Source organism: Sciurus carolinensis, chromosome 18 (genome assembly GCF_902686445.1).
Source record: "Sciurus carolinensis chromosome 18, mSciCar1.2, whole genome shotgun sequence".
Taxonomy (NCBI): domain Eukaryota; kingdom Metazoa; phylum Chordata; class Mammalia; order Rodentia; family Sciuridae; genus Sciurus; species Sciurus carolinensis.
The window spans coordinates 41,055,204-41,070,307 of NC_062230.1; the positions used below are offsets into that span (position 1 = coordinate 41,055,204).

At 63.5% G+C, this 15,104-nt stretch overlaps 4 protein-coding genes across 18 annotated transcripts; 1 reads left to right on the forward strand and 3 right to left on the reverse strand.

The window, feature by feature from the left end:
- Positions 1–33: 33 nt before the first annotated feature.
- Positions 34–2,853, forward strand: Jmjd8 (jumonji domain containing 8). The gene is made up of 9 exons (XM_047533286.1): positions 34–296; positions 368–463; positions 572–620; positions 694–790; positions 872–940; positions 1,035–1,154; positions 1,243–1,310; positions 1,389–1,523; positions 1,685–2,853. The coding sequence occupies exons 1-9, from the start codon at positions 34–36 to the stop codon at positions 1,763–1,765; spliced, it is 978 nt and encodes a 325-aa protein (XP_047389242.1). The 3' UTR covers positions 1,766–2,853.
- Stub1 (STIP1 homology and U-box containing protein 1) lies at positions 1,812–4,119 on the reverse strand. Its single transcript, XM_047533287.1, has 7 exons — positions 3,728–4,119; positions 3,143–3,341; positions 2,895–3,060; positions 2,632–2,719; positions 2,458–2,514; positions 2,255–2,371; positions 1,812–2,176 (listed from the first exon to the last, which is right to left on the reverse strand). The coding sequence occupies exons 1-7, from the start codon at positions 3,884–3,886 to the stop codon at positions 2,051–2,053; spliced, it is 912 nt and encodes a 303-aa protein (XP_047389243.1). The 5' UTR covers positions 3,887–4,119; the 3' UTR covers positions 1,812–2,050.
- Positions 4,120–5,524: 1,405 nt separating this feature from the next.
- Positions 5,525–8,174, reverse strand: Rhbdl1 (rhomboid like 1). 7 transcript variants are annotated; one of them, XM_047533280.1, is made up of 8 exons: positions 7,985–8,174; positions 7,436–7,625; positions 7,002–7,226; positions 6,778–6,926; positions 6,521–6,633; positions 6,348–6,448; positions 6,206–6,266; positions 5,525–6,126 (listed from the first exon to the last, which is right to left on the reverse strand). In XM_047533280.1, the coding sequence occupies exons 1-8, from the start codon at positions 8,152–8,154 to the stop codon at positions 5,855–5,857; spliced, it is 1,281 nt and encodes a 426-aa protein (XP_047389236.1). In that variant the 5' UTR covers positions 8,155–8,174; the 3' UTR covers positions 5,525–5,854. The 7 variants fall into 7 exon arrangements, with proteins under 7 accessions (XP_047389236.1, XP_047389235.1, XP_047389239.1 ...); XM_047533279.1 differs by having other exon boundaries at positions 7,424–7,625; XM_047533283.1 differs by having other exon boundaries at positions 7,436–7,597; positions 7,985–8,140.
- A 1,430-nt stretch (positions 8,175–9,604) lies between these two features.
- Positions 9,605–15,080, reverse strand: Rhot2 (ras homolog family member T2). 9 transcript variants are annotated; one of them, XM_047533273.1, is made up of 19 exons: positions 14,945–15,077; positions 14,798–14,856; positions 14,641–14,722; positions 14,529–14,572; positions 13,790–13,843; positions 13,216–13,268; positions 13,021–13,129; positions 12,794–12,895; positions 12,597–12,695; positions 12,405–12,513; positions 12,200–12,320; positions 11,762–11,846; positions 11,551–11,693; positions 11,376–11,476; positions 11,171–11,301; positions 10,974–11,054; positions 10,739–10,861; positions 10,441–10,647; positions 9,605–10,278 (listed from the first exon to the last, which is right to left on the reverse strand). In XM_047533273.1, exons 1-19 carry the CDS (start codon positions 14,979–14,981, stop codon positions 10,132–10,134), a joined length of 1,887 nt encoding a protein of 628 aa, XP_047389229.1. In that variant the 5' UTR covers positions 14,982–15,077; the 3' UTR covers positions 9,605–10,131. The 9 variants fall into 9 exon arrangements, with proteins under 9 accessions (XP_047389229.1, XP_047389230.1, XP_047389226.1 ...); XM_047533274.1 differs by having other exon boundaries at positions 10,445–10,647; positions 14,945–15,074; XM_047533270.1 differs by having other exon boundaries at positions 11,376–11,471; positions 11,551–11,846; positions 14,945–15,080.
- Positions 15,081–15,104: the final 24 nt, after the last annotated feature.

Here is a 15,104-nt window from a genome sequence, read left to right on the forward strand (position 1 = left end):
GAACTTGTGAACGCAATAAAAAAGTGGGAGCTGATGTCGCTTATCCTCGATCGCACCGCGGCGGGCGGACACCGGGTCTCGAGCGAAGCCTCCACACTTCCTTCCGGGGCGGGCTGGGGGAGGGCCTTGCAGGCTTCCGGCGGTTGCCACGACGACGGCTCGGTCGGGCGCGGGCTCCCGGCGTGCTTCGCGGGACTCATGGCGCGGGGTCCGCGGGCGCTCTTGCTCGCGCTCTGGGCACTGGCGGCGCTGGCTCGGCCCAGCTCCGGCTCCGGGGAGGCGGGCGGCGGGGGATGGTGAGTGGCACTGAATGGAGGGCGCGGCGGGCGGCGGGGCACAGGCGGCGCTGACCCGGCTGTGCCCACAGGCTAAGGGGCGGGCCGGCGGCAGCGGCCGTGGCGGAAGAGGAGCGCTGCACCGTGGAGCGGCGGGCGGACCTCACCTACGCAGAATTCGTGCAGCGGTACGTGCGTCCAGAGTCCGGCCATGGCGGGCTCGGCCTGGAGCGCGCGCTGGGGCGGGTACCGGCGTGCGGCCGTGCGGTCGGACCTGAGCGCGGCTCCTTCCGCAGGTACGCCTTTGTCAAGCCGGTCATCCTGCAGGGGCTCACGGACAACTCGGTGAGTGCTCACGCTCACTGCGGGCCGCCGGTTGTACCGGTGCTGCCTCTAAGTCCTCTTCTGGCCCCTGCAGAGGTTCCGGGCCTTGTGTTCCCGAGAAAGACTGCTGACCTCTTTTGGGGACAACATAGTGCGTCTGAGTACTGCCAACACCTACTCCTACCGGAAAGGTGAGCTACCGCGCCCAGTGGGGTGACATGCTTGATCCTGAACGCGGGGCAGCCGGTCCTGACCAGGACCTTTCCCCACAGTGGATCTGCCCTTCCAGGAATACGTGGAGCAGCTGCTGCACCCTCAGGACCCAGCCTCCCTGGGGAACGGTGAGCCAGACCATGACAGCAGAGGGTTGGGACACTTGGGAGTCCCCCGGTGCCATGCCATGTGGCACCAGGGGACTCCTTTCTCTGCTGGCAGACACCTTGTACTTTTTTGGGGACAACAACTTCACTGAGTGGGCATCACTTTTCCGGCACTATTCACCACCCCCCTTCCATCTGCTGGGAACCACTCCTGCTTATAGCTTTGGAATTGCGGGTAGGTGCTCTTTGGGAATGGTGTGTGAGGGTGTGCAGCAGCCAGTGTAGGTTGCTTTAGCCACCAGCTGCTCGCAATGTCTCCACAGGAGCCGGCTCTGGGGTGCCCTTCCACTGGCATGGGCCAGGGTTCTCAGAGGTGATCTACGGCCGCAAGGTCTGTACAGGCTGAGGGCTGAGGCTTGGGGCTTGCTGGCTGCAACACCCAATAGTGACTTCATGCTCCTGCCTGCAGCGCTGGTTCCTCTACCCACCTGAGAAGACACCAGAGTTCCACCCCAACAAAACCACACTGGCCTGGCTGCAGGACACATACCCAGCCTTGGCACCACTGGAGCGGCCCCTGGAATGTACCATCCGGGCTGGTGAGGTCAGTGACTAGCAGGGGGGGGCCAGGCCAGGCCCAAAGGTCCCAATCTTTCTGCTCCACCTCCCCCACCAGGTATCCCATCTAGGCTGGTGAGGTCAGTGCCTGGCAGCAGGGACCAGGCCCAGTGTTCCCTGACTGAACCCCTCTGGCCCAACCCCCAGGTGCTGTACTTCCCTGACCGCTGGTGGCATGCCACTCTCAACCTGGACACCAGTGTCTTCATCTCAACCTTCCTGGGTTAGCCAGAGCAGGCAGCTGGTGAGCCTGTCATACACCAGCACGTTCCCCTGTAGTGCTCACAGATTTTATTACACAGACAGTGGCAGCAGCACGGGCCTCAGCCCAACCCACCTTCACCTGCTTTTCCTGCCCAGAAGGGGGCAGGGGAGGCTCATGGCCCAGCAAGGGCTATGCTGAAAGAGGGAGCAGTCCAGAGCCCACCAGCAGAACTGATGGGGACGGTCCCAGAGACACAAACTATGTACAGATTCTGGGGCTTCTGCCTCAGGACCCTCTGGGTCAGGTCCTCAGTAGTCCTCCACCCAGCCGTTCTCGGAGATGAATGCATCGATGACTTCCTTCATGGCCAGGTTGGGGATGAGCTGTTCCTGGGTCAGGGGGCTCCGGGTCACAGGGTCAAAATGGCCCACACGCTGCAGTTACAACAGGGTCAGGGTGCTCAGTGTGCTGGAGCTGTGCCTCTGGCCCTGTCCCCAGGCCCACGGCCTTACCTGCAGATGCTCTTCAATATCCTTGCGGTCATAAGTGATGCCACTTGGTGTGATGCAGGGCTCCCGCATCAGCTCAAAGCTGATCTTGCCGCACAGGTAGTCGGGGATGTCTCGTTTCTATAACAGGAGAACAGTGTCAAAGCTCAGGAAGGAGCACTGTTCTAGTACCTACAGTTCTCGGGCTTCAAGAAACAGATGCTCACCTTTCTCTTCTCGTCCACCTGAGAGAAGAGCTCATCCATGTCCGCCATGTATTTGTCCTGTGAAGAATGGAGCACTATGTGTGGGCCACATGCAGGCACACAACCCAGTGTCAGTGGGGGTACCCTCTGTCACTCGCCCACACACAGGCCCACACATGGGCAGGGCACCCTCACGTGCTTGGCCTCGATGCAGGCTTGCTGGGCCCGGACATGGCCATCATCCTCATCACCTTCATGGTTCCGCTGACATTCCTCCAGCTCCCTGAGGGTTGACCAGAAGCTGGTCGGAAATGGACCTGGGAAGATGTCAGAGCCCACCCAGCCTTGGGCTCTTCCCCCAAGCTTCCTCTGTACCACCTTAGCCTTCAATAAACACCTGTGCTGGTGACTCAGTTTAACCCGAGAGGGCAGCCTGACAAGGAGCGGGAGGGTCCCACCTCTCGCGCTCTGCAGTGATGAGCCGTGAGAGGTAGGCGTGCAGCTCGCTCTCCTGGTGGATGCGCCGCTCCTCAATACTATTCCAGCGCTTCTTCTTGGCGATGCGCAGAGCACTAGGGATGTCATCCCCAAAGTTGAGCCGCTGCTCCTTGGCCAGGCTGTAAGCTGGGAATGGAGACTTGAGGTCAGTCTGGCCGGCCTATCTCTGGGCCCCAGGTGCTCCAGACGGGGCAAGGTGTTAGCCCACCTCGCTGCAGATTGGCAATGGCCTCGTCGTAGCTCTCCATCTCCAGCTGGCACTGACCCAGGAAGAAGTGTGCCTTCACCGACTGCCCATCCAGCTCCAGGGCTCGCCGACAGTCGGCCAGAGCCTGCTCTGGCTGCTGCATCTTCAGGTAGCACAGGGCCCGGTTGGTGTAGTACACTGCCACCAGGGGGTTCCGAGTCTGGGAACCAAGGCCAGCACGAGAGGGTGTGGGCTCCTTGCCCCTGTCCCAGCAAACTGACAACCCGATGTCCCAGGTCCTGTCCCAGCTTTGGGGCCCATGGCTGGAATCGAGAAACTAAAGGTTTCTCAGTTGTCAGGCCCCTGGGTTCTGGCTGAGCCCACCCGCGTGACTCCATCGGTTTTGTTAAAGTAAGTTTCCCAATCTTGTCGAGGCCCCCACCCAGCCAGCCTCAAGCATCCCACCCGCCAGCTCCGGGCTCCGGTCGCGCCTAGTAGCCTGTGGAATGAGATCGCCACCGTGTCTCCGCAGCCCCAAGCCCCGCGGGGCTGGCGGCGCCCCGGCTAGGGAGGAGCGCCGGGCGCGCCCCCGCCCCGCGCACTCACGATGGCGCGGCCGTAGCAGGCCGCCGCCTCCGGGTACTTGCGGCCCACGAAGAGCCGGTTGCCCTGCTCCTTGAGCTCCTGCGCGCTCGGACTCTTCTCTGGGCTGCCGCCGCCGGCGCCCAGACGCGCGCCACCCTCCTTCTCCTCCTTGCCCTTCATGGCGCCGCGCGGCACGGCCTAGGTTCCGCTCCCGGGCTCCGCGCCCGGCCGCCCCTCACCCGCAGCCCGCGCCGCGATCCGCTCGGCCCGGTCGGGCGATTCGCCACCGGAACTTCCGGCGCGGGGCGGGGCTGCAGGGCGGGAGCGCGCGCGGAGCCGCGCAGCCGACGGCCCGGGGGCGTGGCGCTCCCGGCGGGCCCCGCCTCCGGCCCCGCCCCGCAGCGCGAACATGGCGGCCGCCAGCGAGCTGTGGGGCTGCGAAGGCCCGAAACGCCAGGTCGCCATCTCGGTGCGCCACGGAGAGGTGCTGCGGGAGCGCGCGGGCGCCCGGGGACAGCTGGAGGTGCTGGACCACCGGTAGGGCGGCAGAGGGGAGGGGGCCGGCAGGGAGGGCGTCCCGGACTCCCCTCATCACCCTTCCTCAGGCATTGGGAAGGAGCTGTCCGCGGCCATCGTGGGCCGAGTGGAGGAGCACGGGATACGGGAGGAGCTGCTGGGGATGCTGGCGTGGAAGCCGGCGGCGAGGGGTGGGGCCTTTATGAGCGGGTCCCCTCTGGGGCGGGGCCTCGGTGGGCCGGGCTTCCTCGGGGCGGAGCCTCCCTGGGGTCAGGGCCTCCCTGGGGTCAGGGCCTCCGGGAGCTTGCCTCCCTGGCGAGGTCCAGCGCCTGGGATTCCCTCAATGCAGTCTCTGCCGAGAGGTCGCTTCCGGCCACGTCTGCAGCAGTGGTGGCCACCAACCCCTGGAGCTGGTGGTGCAGCGCTCAGCCGCTGCCTTACGAGCTAGCGCGCCGCAGTCACGAAACTGCGCACCCTCGGTGTTGTGGGCCCCTCCACCGCCTCGGGTAAATCTGGCGCGTCCTGGGCACGTGAGTGCCCTTGCTTGTGGAATGGGTTGATGATGTATGGCATGGTCCTGGGCTTCAGGAAGTTGTCCTGAGAACCGCCCCGCCTCTTGGGGGGCAGCTGGAACCCCCCAGGCGGCCTGCCTGCCTTGCAGTACGCTCTCAAGCACCACCTGCTGTGCCTGAACTGGGTGCAAGAGCATGCTGCAGCCCTGAGCAGAGGTGAGCAAGCCGCGGGTGGGCTCGGCGGATATTCAGGACCTTGTCAGGGAGGGCTGGTCGGGCCCTTGGAGCCCACTCCATGCTTCTCCCCAGCCTGCACCTCAGGGCCCCTCACCTTGTGGAGACAGTACTGTGGACTTGGGCTGTGGGCAGAAGCCGTGCCAGACCTGCTGCCCAATCTCAGTCCCAGATCAGCCACCCACAAGATATTAGCCCAGTCAAGAAGCACAGGGCTCACATCAAGTGATCCTGGCCATGGCCCAGGGCCTGCTCACCGGCTCAGGACACAGGTCTCTCTGGATGGCAGACTGAACAAATGGAGGCTGGGTGCCCCAGGAACTCAATAAACACTTGCTAAACTCCCTTTGAGCAGAAGGCCCACAGTCCCGCCCCAGTGCCTCCAGTTCCTCCATAGCATGGGGTCATTGGGACTCCAACTGCACTCTCATCTAGGTTCAAAGGTACAAGGAAGAAGTAGGTCCAGGTTCTTTTCAGTGTGTGTGTGGGTCTCTATGATCTGCAAAGTAGGGTTAGGGGGCAGAGAAGCCTCCAGAGCCCTGGGACAGGTACCTGGCACTGTGTAAAATATTTATTCATTCTCCCAAAAAGGCTCAGACTGCAAGTCCTGGGGGTGGGGTGGGGTGGGGTGGGTGAGGTGGTGTCTTCTCCAGGGCTGTCTTCAGGGACCTCTCCCCAACTCTGGCCCAGCAGCCTTCTCCCCAAGACTGGGAGGGGCAGCCGGGGCTGGCATTAGGCTTGGCCTCAGCTCAGTGTACTGCAGGGCCCACCTGCCCCACAGGGAGCAGCAGCCTTGAGATGTCTGTTCACCAGGGGCAACATGCACACCTGCCTAATGGTCAGCCCACCGCATGCTGGGCCTAGCCCAAGTAGCCCTGGGAGTGGGTCAGGGCGGTGGGGGGATGTGGGCACCCAGCAGGTCATAGGCAAAGATGTTCCAGAAGATGGCGAAGAGCAGGAAAGTGCCATAGGCGAGCAGGACCACCCACCAGCCGCACTGGTCCTGTAGGCGCTCCTCGTAACTGCGCAGGATGGTGAGGCCCATGCTCACCCCCACCACTGCGCCAGCCAGGTGTGCCATGAAGCTGGGCTGTGGGCCTGAGGAGGGCAGTGGTGGGGAGAAGCGCAGCCACACGGCCCGGCCCACCTCGGAGCTCACTGCAGAGGGAGCAACAGGTGGGAGCTGTCCTGTTTGCAGACTTGGGCCCCCCGTTCCCCCATCCAGCCCCCTACTCACTGCACACCAGGGCCAGCACCATCCTCAGCAGCTTGTAGGGACACCTCATCCCAGCCCAGTTCTGATGGCATGCAGACAGAGAGGCTGTGAGGCAGGCCAGGTGGGCCCCTTCCCACACCCAGCCTCCAGGTGGCCCCGTTACCATGACAACGTTGGCCAGGTGTGCTGAGCACAGGGCATAGACCCCTCCAGAGCCCCCCACCACAGGGGCCCGCATGTCCGTGATGGAGACAGTCAGGGAACCTGCACAAGCAGAAGGAACTGTGAGGATGCAGCCAGCCAGCGTGCTGGGCAGGGGGCCCACGCCTGCCTCACCTGCCAGCACACCCGCCAGGTAGAGCAGGCTGATGCGGAGGAGACCATGCACCATCTCCAGGGGCACTCCGATCATCAGCTGCAGGAGGGCATTGAACCCCAGCTGCTCCAACCTGGACGCAGGAGGGCACATGAGCAGGCCCGGGGTCAGCCGCGCTGTCCGCCGGCCTCCAGGCCCCCCTCAAGACTGCACTGTTTCTGGCTGAGCCGGCCTGACTCAACAGGGTGCTCAGGACCGGCACAGCAGCCCCACTCACCCGACGTGCATGAACATGTAAGTGAGGAAGCGCCAGGCACGAGCACGGTGCCCAGGGTGGTACACCAGGGGGCTCTTCATGTACTCAGGGTGGTAGGTCTGCAGCACCCACTTGTTGAGGCGTGCCCCATAGCACAGGAACACGATGATCTGGGGACAGGAGTGTTAGGGCTGGGCAGGGCAGAGCCATGGGAAGCTCCCAGGGCAGCAGGTGAGCAGGCCCACCTGGGTGAGGGTGACTGAGGCCATAAACACAGGGGGTGGGCAGCTGCGGTGCCGATAGAAATACCAGCGGCGGTCTACTTCACAGGGCAGTATCTCATAGGCTACGTAGCGCACAAACCGCTTGTAGACACCCAGGCCAGGCTCATCCAGCAGCCCTTCCCGGGGCAGCGACCGCTGTCCATTAGCAATGGCCCGCTTGAAGCTGCTGGAGCGCTTGCTGCTGATCTAGGGGACAGGGGCATCAGCATGGGCTCTAGTGTCACCCCCACAGCACCCTGCCCCTTGTGGTTGCCCACAGGGTCTAAGGCCCTGCACTACCCCAATCCATGAGCCTTCCCCAGGAAGAAGCCACCTGCCTACCCTGCTCTGGCCAGGGCACTGTGCCTGTCCAGGTCTGGGCCACCCCCCTTCTGTCCACCCACCGTGGCACTGACCAGGTCCACCAGCTCCTGGTAGCAGACCTGACCCCGCTCGTTGCTCTGGGCCAGGGCCACCAGCATGTCCAACTTGGCCGGGTCCAGGGGCAGCTCATGGCTGTGCACCAGCCCAGCGAAGGTGTCCGCACCGATGAAGCCTGTGTTCTCAGGGTCCAGCTGCTGGGGTGGGGGAGCCGCCGGCCGAGGCCTGAGGGTGCGCCCACCCGGACCATGGGGCTGAGCCGGGCTGACTAGGAGCAGCAAGCTGGTTCCTGGGACCTGGCTAGTTCCCAGGTCCTGCCAGGGCACGGTGCCCGGGCCCCCAGGGCTCCCCCCACCTTGTTTCCACCCTCCCCGTGCTGGGAGGAGAGCGCTGGGTCAGAGGATGAGACCACCCTCACCGCTCTGCTTTCCTCTGAAGCTCAGGTATAGGGCCCAGGGCACGCGGAGAGGAGGCTTGGGCGGCGGGTGTCCGGCGGGGCTGTCTGGGAGCCCGGTCCCTCCCCCAGCCCGGCGCCGCAGTGGGAGGACCGCCGGGGGGCGGTGACGGCCCCCACCCCCACGCACCTGCTCCTGGATGAGCTGCAGCAGCGAGCTCCTGTCCATAGAGCCGGGCCGGGCAGCGGGCCGGGGTCGGCCGAGGCCGGGAGGGGCTGCTCTGCGAACGGCTCCGCTCCGCCCCTGCCGGCCCGCTCCTCCTGCTCTGCTCTGCGCGCGCCGCGCTCAAGTCGCGTCATGGAACCGCCCGCCCCGCGCACACGCCGCCCCGAAACGCGCGCACCTCGCACACGGACGCGCCGCCCCAGACGCAGGCCCTGGGTGGGAACCGGCTCCGGGGAGCGTCTGGTTTCTATGCGGGCACTGTGCGCGCGCTCCGGGCAGCACAAGCTCCTTCCGCCAGGTTTGGTGAGCGATTGAGTCGAGGTGCAGCTTCTAAAACTCCGCCCAATCAGGACCCTTAGGGTTCCCTACCAGCCTTCTGGGGCTCAAACTTCAGCATGGGTGCTCCCTTTTCCAGGAAGTCTCTCCTGACCATCAGGCTCTCCAAATCCCCCAGCTGTAACCCTGCGCTCCCGACAGTGGGCTGGAAGTTCCTTAAGTGCACCTGTCCAGCAGCAGGTGACCCCTGTTTCTCTCCCCAGTGTCGCAGCAAAGAGGCCTCATGGCCTCAGGTGGCTAGCAGAAGTGAAGGTCCTGCTGTAGCTGCTCCTGCCCAGGCGACCAAAACCAATCATTTGCATCCCCTCCACCCCACCTGGGCCTGAAGGAGTGTGGGGGAAGCAGGGCCTCCGGGCCTTCCTCTCAGGAAGCACCAGACCAGGCACAAGGGGCATCCACATAGATAGACAGCAGTTTTCAAAGGCAGGGCTGCAGCTGGGAGAAGAGCTCATGGGGAGAGCAGCTTAGCCCTTCTAATGATGGTGGTGATAGGCAAAGAGGACACGTAGTCATGGCAACCCCTCCAAGAGCCAGAGCTGCCCACTGCTGTAGATACAATGGAGCTGTTACTTCAGGCCACTGGGCCTCAGGGGATGTAATGAGCTAGAAATAGCATCCTGTCCAGCCTCAAAACTAGCGGAGCTAAGCACACTCTGGGCAGCAGAAGCTCCTTCCGCCAGGTTTGGTGAGCGACTGAGTCAAGCTCCTAAAGCTCTGCCCAATCAGGACCCTTAGGGTTCCCTCCCAGCCTTCTGGGAGGCGTCAGACATTCCTGTGGGGCAGGCACACACCAAGTTCAGAGGGACACCCATCTGCTACTCCTCAGATGCAGGTATGAGGGCCCAGGTGGGGAGGTCATGCTGTGGCTGAAGACCCTACTCAGCGCAGGCCAGGGTTCTCTGCTGCCCATTTATGGTGGGTCGCTAATAGCAGCTGGGTCACAAGATCACAAGAAGCCCAGGTTCTCAGCACAGTTCAGTCAGGCTGACTGGGAAGAGGTTTGGGAGGCAGTGCTGGGGGTACACCCAGCCCTGGAGAGGAGCCCAAGGAAAGGATGGACAGTCACCAAGGCTCCTGGACCATAGCTACCCAGAACTGGACCTTCCCGAGGCCACTCCACACACTGGCCTGAGGTCAAAGGATGGGGGCTGAGGAATGGAGGTGAGGGAGTCAGGTAACACTTCCATTGCCACCAAAACAAAGCATACTTCAGGCTGACTCAAGAAAAGCAGTCTCCAGAGGCTGAGATCCCAAGAGGAAAACAGTGAGGTTTAATTAGGAAGCCCAATCTCGTGTCTTCTGCCATGGACAAAGCCTCACACTGGACAGGAAGATGGGTGTGCACAATAGCCTAACCACTTCCTGGACCCTGCATACCCACTGACCGCCAGAAGCAAGAAGGGAGAGCCCTGAGAATTCTGAGTCTAGGGTCAATGGCTTCCTCACCCAATACCACAAAGATGAGGCAAGGGCCTCCCACCAGGCACACCTGCCACCAAGCCCCTCAGGCCAGGCAGTGGAGCTTCTGGGTTGTGAGCCCAAGTTCTCAGCACAGCTCAGCCAGAGGTTTGGGGTAGAGGTTTGGGGAGGCAGTGCTGGGGGTACACCCAGCTCCAGAGAGGGGTCCGAGGAAAGGGCTGGGATGATCTCCCAAAGCAGAAGCTTAGACAGAAAGGTGCTCTCCTGAGCAGGGGCACCACCTCAGTGCCCTGGGGACCTGCAGTCACGCTGGGAGGCTGAAAGCCCTGCAGGGCCCCCTGCTGGCCACGCCTGGCTCAGGAGACGGGCCGAGGCATCACTGGCTCTTCACCAGGACTCTGTAGAGTGCGAAGCTGAGGACTGCAGCCACAGCAGCCCCAACAGTCAGCAGCACCCCCCGGAGCCAGGAGGAGGTGGGGCGCAGCTCTGAGTGCACCAGGTGTCTGTGGGGGAAGAGGGGTGCTTAGGGTGCACAGCCCCCCACGTGTCCCAGGCCGCTGGCTGAGGCCAGGCCTGCAGGACTGCACCCCGAGCCCCACCCCACAGCCCTGACCCAGCATGGCCTGGTGATCGACACCCTGCCCCCAGGGCCTTGGTGCAGGCACCCACGGAAAGGCAGCCATGGTGGCCAGGCAAGTGAAGACATCAGTGCTGGGCTGGGCCGGGCCGGCGCAGGAGAACGGGGTGGGGGCAGGCAGCCGGTGCCTGCGGCAGAAGTCCACAGGTGAGAGGCCTGGTGGGGTGGCACCCGCGGGCAGGTCAGCCTTGGAGGACACAAAGAGGCAAGGGGTCTGGCCATCCATGTAATGGTGCTGTGGGAGAAGGGGCTATGTGAGGCAGGGCCCACCGGCCACCTGCCCCAGAGCTGTGCTCCACCTGCAGGCCTCGCAGCATCACCCTTGCCTTGTAGATGGTGGCACAGAATGCAAAGGACGCGGGGTCACTGCCATCGAACATCAGGCAGGCAACGTCACAGGCCATGTCCAGGGAGCTGGCCAGCATGCTGTCCACGCTCACTTCACAGAGCTGGAATAGATGGGGCTCAGGGGTGTTCCCAGGAGTTGGGCCTCCCAAAGACCACCCTGTGACGGATCTACCGGGTGGCGTGGGCAGATGGGTGTCTGGGCCCGACACTCACAATCAGGTACTTCTCCTGCCCGCTGACCTGCACTGTGTCGATGGTGTGGATGGGAGGCTCCCCAGGGGATGCCCTGGTGTCCTGGTGCCACAGGGACAGGAAGGAGAGCCTGAGGCTTCCTGGCCCCACACTCCCCACAGTACCTTCTCCTGTCCCTGGGTCCCCAGGCGGGGACTGGGTTCTCTGCAGATGCTCACCTCCAGGCTGTGGCCGAGGAAGGCCTGCAAGAAGGCAGACTTGCCCACTCCTCGGGCCCCTATCACCTTGCACAGGAGGACATTCCGCTGGGTCTGCCCCTTCTCCTGGTCCATCCTCTTCTCACGGGTGACTGAGAACAGGCTCAGGTGAAGGGTAATGCTGGGGAGAGGGTGGACCCAGGGCCTGGTGAGGGTGGGTACCCACCTGTGATGGCCTGTGCCTGGGAGTCCTGCTCACAGAGGGTGGGATAGCCTAGGTAGCCAAGGTGCTGGAGGCAGCGCTGGACATCCAGGTAGGTCACTAGGCTGGAGGCACGAGGCACAGCGTCAGTAAGGAAGGCAGCAGGGGGTGGGGGCAGGGGTGGGAGGGCTGTGCTCACGTCCACTGGCAGAGGAAACCATGCAGGGACAGCCGGCTGGTGTCAGTGCGGACAGTGCGTGGGAGCTCAGGGCCCCAGGGGGCCACTGGGAACACACTGAAGAGGTTCTGCAGCTCCAAGGACGAGAGGGCGCCATCATGGTCCTGTGGGCAGAAGGGCCACAGTCACAGTGCTGGGGACTGGCAGGGCTGGCCGGGGTGGTGGCGCTCACCTGGTCATGCTTCTCAAACACCTGCTGCACAAACTGGTAGCCACGGTGGTTAAGCTCGGTGCTGCAGCCAGGGGGCACGTGGAGCCTGCAGGGATGCAGGGGACATCTGGCTCCCAGGGGACCCTGTGCTCCATGCTGGCTGCACTCCCGCCTCAGCCTGCCAGTCCCGTCCACATGACCAAGCCCTCTCTGAGGCTCCTGTGGCCCCTCCCACCCCACAGCTGGGGCCAGGTAAGAAGAACGGCATGGCCTCTGGTACACGACGGCCGAATGCAGGGGCCCCTATCCAACCCAGTGCTCAGTGTGCGCGTGCGCGCACACACACACACAGAGCTGGCAAGCCAGGGTGGGAGGGCCACCCTGCAGGGCCGTCTCAGCTGTCCTCTGAACAGGACCTCACCCACAGGAGGTGGGTCACAGGCCCCGCCCACCGCTCACTTTGGGCAGAGGTAGTCTGCTGTCAGCTCGAGCGAGTCACTGTAGCCAAAGCGCCGCAGAATTGTCCAAGTAGTCTCGTGCCGTCCACGCTGGATGAAAAGCGTGTTCAGGAAGAGGAAGCCTGTGCAGGGCAGAGGAGGGCAGCACTTGGCACAAGCTGGTCCTCTCCCCACATACTCAGGCATAGTGGGGCATCTGGCCTCACCATCCAGGGTCAGCCTGTCGTCCCGCACGCCGCCCACCACGTTCTTGCACACCACCCTCTTCACATCTTCCAGGGCCTGTGGGGCCAGTGGGTGGCCAAAGCAGGACTTCTGTCTCCAAAAGGAAGTGGTTTCAGATCAGCCAGCTGCCTGAAGACAGCAGGGCTGGGATGGGCACCGGGGTTGGGGCACACCTGGAAGGCATTAAGCTCCTCATCGCTCAATGTGTGGTCCAGGTTCTGATCCGAGAGCCTGAAGACTCGAGTGAGGGCCTGGGCGCACGCAGGCCTCAGCTACAGGAACAGCTACTCAGCACCCTAGTGGCCTGTGGGAGGTCCACCCTGCCACTCCCCTCTGCTCGCTCTCCCTACCCAGAGAAGCCACGGCCCACCTGCTTGGTCTCAGGGTCGTAGAGGGGGGCCGTGGGGTGCAGAACGGCCTTCTGGGCATAGTAGAACAGCTCCGAGATGTTCTTCAGGTGCTTGGCAGAACACTGGAAGACCACAGCGGAAGCTCAGGAGGCATCCAAGGAGAACAGAGGTGAGAGGCCAGGCCAGTGCCCATGGGCACCCATGGCAGCACCAGAGCCCTCCTCTTTTCGGCCTTCTCCCTGCTTACCTCCACACAGGTCTCTATCTCAGGGAACTGACTCATGATGGGCAGCACAGCTTCCATGGTGCTCCCTGATCGCAGGTCTGCCTTGTTGCCCACCAAGATGATGGGCAGCCTGGGGAGAAGTCCATGGTTACCAGAGACAGGGAGCCACTGGAGCTCAGTCCCACTCCTCCTCCCCACCAAGGTCCTGCTCATTACCTGGGCCCCCTCTCAGTTTTCCCATTCACCAGTGGAATCCACTTGGTTCGAATCTGAAAGGCAAAAGGCAAAACCCTGGCCATAAAGGGAGGCTTCCCACCCAGCCTGACGCCCACTAGAGCTTGCACCAGGCTCAAGGAGAGGAGGGGAGCTCAAGGCTAGCTGAGGCTGGTGAGAGAAGGCACACGGCAAGCAGGGCTTGTCCAATTTGAGCAGCTGCAAACCACCCCCGACAAGCACACTGGGGTCCCAGTCCCTCAGGCAGGCCCCTGGCCACTTTTCCTGAGGTTGTGTGATAAAAAGGGAAAGAAAATGTTGGCCTAAATAGTTCAGACTGATCAAGCGCTCTGTGGGGAAATGCAGTCTCAGAAAACAGACCCCAACACAGAGAGATGGGATTTCCTGAAATGCTTAATAGAAATGGGACTGGCCACAGGGGTGGACAAAGATTCACCCCAGGTCACTGACTGCTATCTGGTCTGCACTGAGGACTGAGGACTGCTGACTGAGCCAGAGCCAGAGCCAGAGCCAGTGGCAGGGACCTGAGATGCATGGGCAGCTCCCTCCTGCTCACCTTTTCAATAGTAGTCTCCTTAGACACGTCGTACACCACACACACCACATTTGCCTGTGAGGACAGCAGCAAGGCACAGGTGACCAGAAGCTGCCCGCTCACTGTGCACAGCCCACACCATTCCACACCACCCCAAGGCTCCAGCATGTCTCAGGTGCTTACGCTGGACTGTGCAGCTCCAAGGCCTGGCAGGTCCACCCTGCCCTGGAACCTAGCCAGTCCCACCAGCAACTCACAGGGCAGGGGCTCCCTGGCTGGGTCGCACGGGCTTGGCAGTTTCAGACAAGTCCCTCCCCAAGAGGGAGACACCAGGTCCCAGCACCACAGCTCTAGTGGTGCAGGCCCAAGTGTTCAGGACAGACCCAGCCCGCAGAGAGCAAGCTACTTGTAAGATGAGACTCCTGACTCCACCTCCCATTTCCATGCCACAAGCAGCCAGTCCAGAGGATGGTTAGCAACCCCTAAACCTGTAGGGGTTAGGGGGCTGCCCTTGGGTTGCTTTGGCCTGCACACAATTAGTGGTGGATACGTCCAGGGCACAACAGAGACTACAAGCGCTAGATCCAGGGACTCTGATAACCAATGAGCTGGAGGACCGTGCAGTGGACTAGAGTACAGACCCCAGGGAGGAGCAAGAGGGAGGGCCCTTCTGCCTCTGGGCAGCGCTGCAGGCACTGGACGGGCCTGTCTCCCCGAAAGGAGTGTTGTGGGAGTCCCACTGTGGATGCTGCTCCCGCACCTTACGGATCTCGTCCCAGAGCTCCTCATCCGTCTGCTCGGCCTCTGCAGAGAGAGAGAACCCGCTGCGGGCGAGCGCGGACGGCTGGGGCCGGGCGCCGCGCGGGGCCTACCTGAGTAGTCCACGATGTGGGTGGGCACGCGCTCCGGCGTGACGGCGGCGGGGATGGTGATCTCCTCTGCGCGCGCGGGGACCTGCAACAGGCGGCTCAGCCGGCGCCCAGCCCGCGCCCTCCGCGCCCGCCCGCCGCGCCCGCCGCCCGCGCGCACCTCCTCGGGGAACTCCTCGCCCACCAGCGACAGGATCAGCGACGTCTTCCCGACCTGGGCTGCGCGGGCGGACGGCCGGGCGGTCACGCGGGCGGTCAGGCCCCCGCGCCCCGGCGCCCCCGGCCCGGCCCCCGGCCCGGTGCCTACCTTCGCCCAGCAACAGGATGCGCACGTCCCGCCTCATGGCTGCGCCAGCCCCCAGGCCCGGCCCCCGCCCCCGGCTCCCAACCCGGCCGCTGCCCGGACCCGCCCCAGCCTTAGGCCTGGCGCCCCGCGAGCGCCCGCACTTCCGGCTCCCATCACTGCA

Coding starts and splice junctions, on each gene's coding strand:
- Jmjd8 (XM_047533286.1), top strand. CDS start 34: ATGTCGCTTATCCTCGATCGCACCGCGGCGGGCGGACACCGGGTCTCG. Junction 297..367: donor GAGGCGGGCGGCGGGGGATG/GTGAGTGGCACT, acceptor CTGTGCCCACAG/GCTAAGGGGCGGGCCGGCGG. Junction 464..571: donor TACGCAGAATTCGTGCAGCG/GTACGTGCGTCC, acceptor CTCCTTCCGCAG/GTACGCCTTTGTCAAGCCGG.
- Stub1 (XM_047533287.1), bottom strand. CDS start 3,886: ATGAAGGGCAAGGAGGAGAAGGAGGGTGGCGCGCGTCTGGGCGCCGGC. Junction 3,342..3,727: donor CCTGCTACGGCCGCGCCATC/GTGAGTGCGCGG, acceptor CTTGGTTCCCAG/ACTCGGAACCCCCTGGTGGC. Junction 2,177..2,254: donor ATATTGAAGAGCATCTGCAG/GTAAGGCCGTGG, acceptor TTGTAACTGCAG/CGTGTGGGCCATTTTGACCC.
- Rhot2 (XM_047533270.1), bottom strand. CDS start 14,981: ATGAGGCGGGACGTGCGCATCCTGTTGCTGGGCGAAG. Junction 11,847..12,199: donor GCAGACTACCTCTGCCCAAA/GTGAGCGGTGGG, acceptor GCATCCCTGCAG/GCTCCACGTGCCCCCTGGCT. Junction 11,055..11,170: donor TCCTCGGCCACAGCCTGGAG/GTGAGCATCTGC, acceptor CTGTGGCACCAG/GACACCAGGGCATCCCCTGG.
- Rhbdl1 (XM_047533279.1), bottom strand. CDS start 8,154: ATGACGCGACTTGAGCGCGGCGCGCGCAGAGCAGAGCAGGAGGAGCGG. Junction 7,626..7,984: donor TGCAGCTCATCCAGGAGCAG/GTGCGTGGGGGT, acceptor GCGCACCCTCAG/GCCTCGGCCGGCGGCTCCCC. Junction 7,227..7,423: donor TGGACCTGGTCAGTGCCACG/GTGGGTGGACAG, acceptor CCTGTCCCCTAG/ATCAGCAGCAAGCGCTCCAG.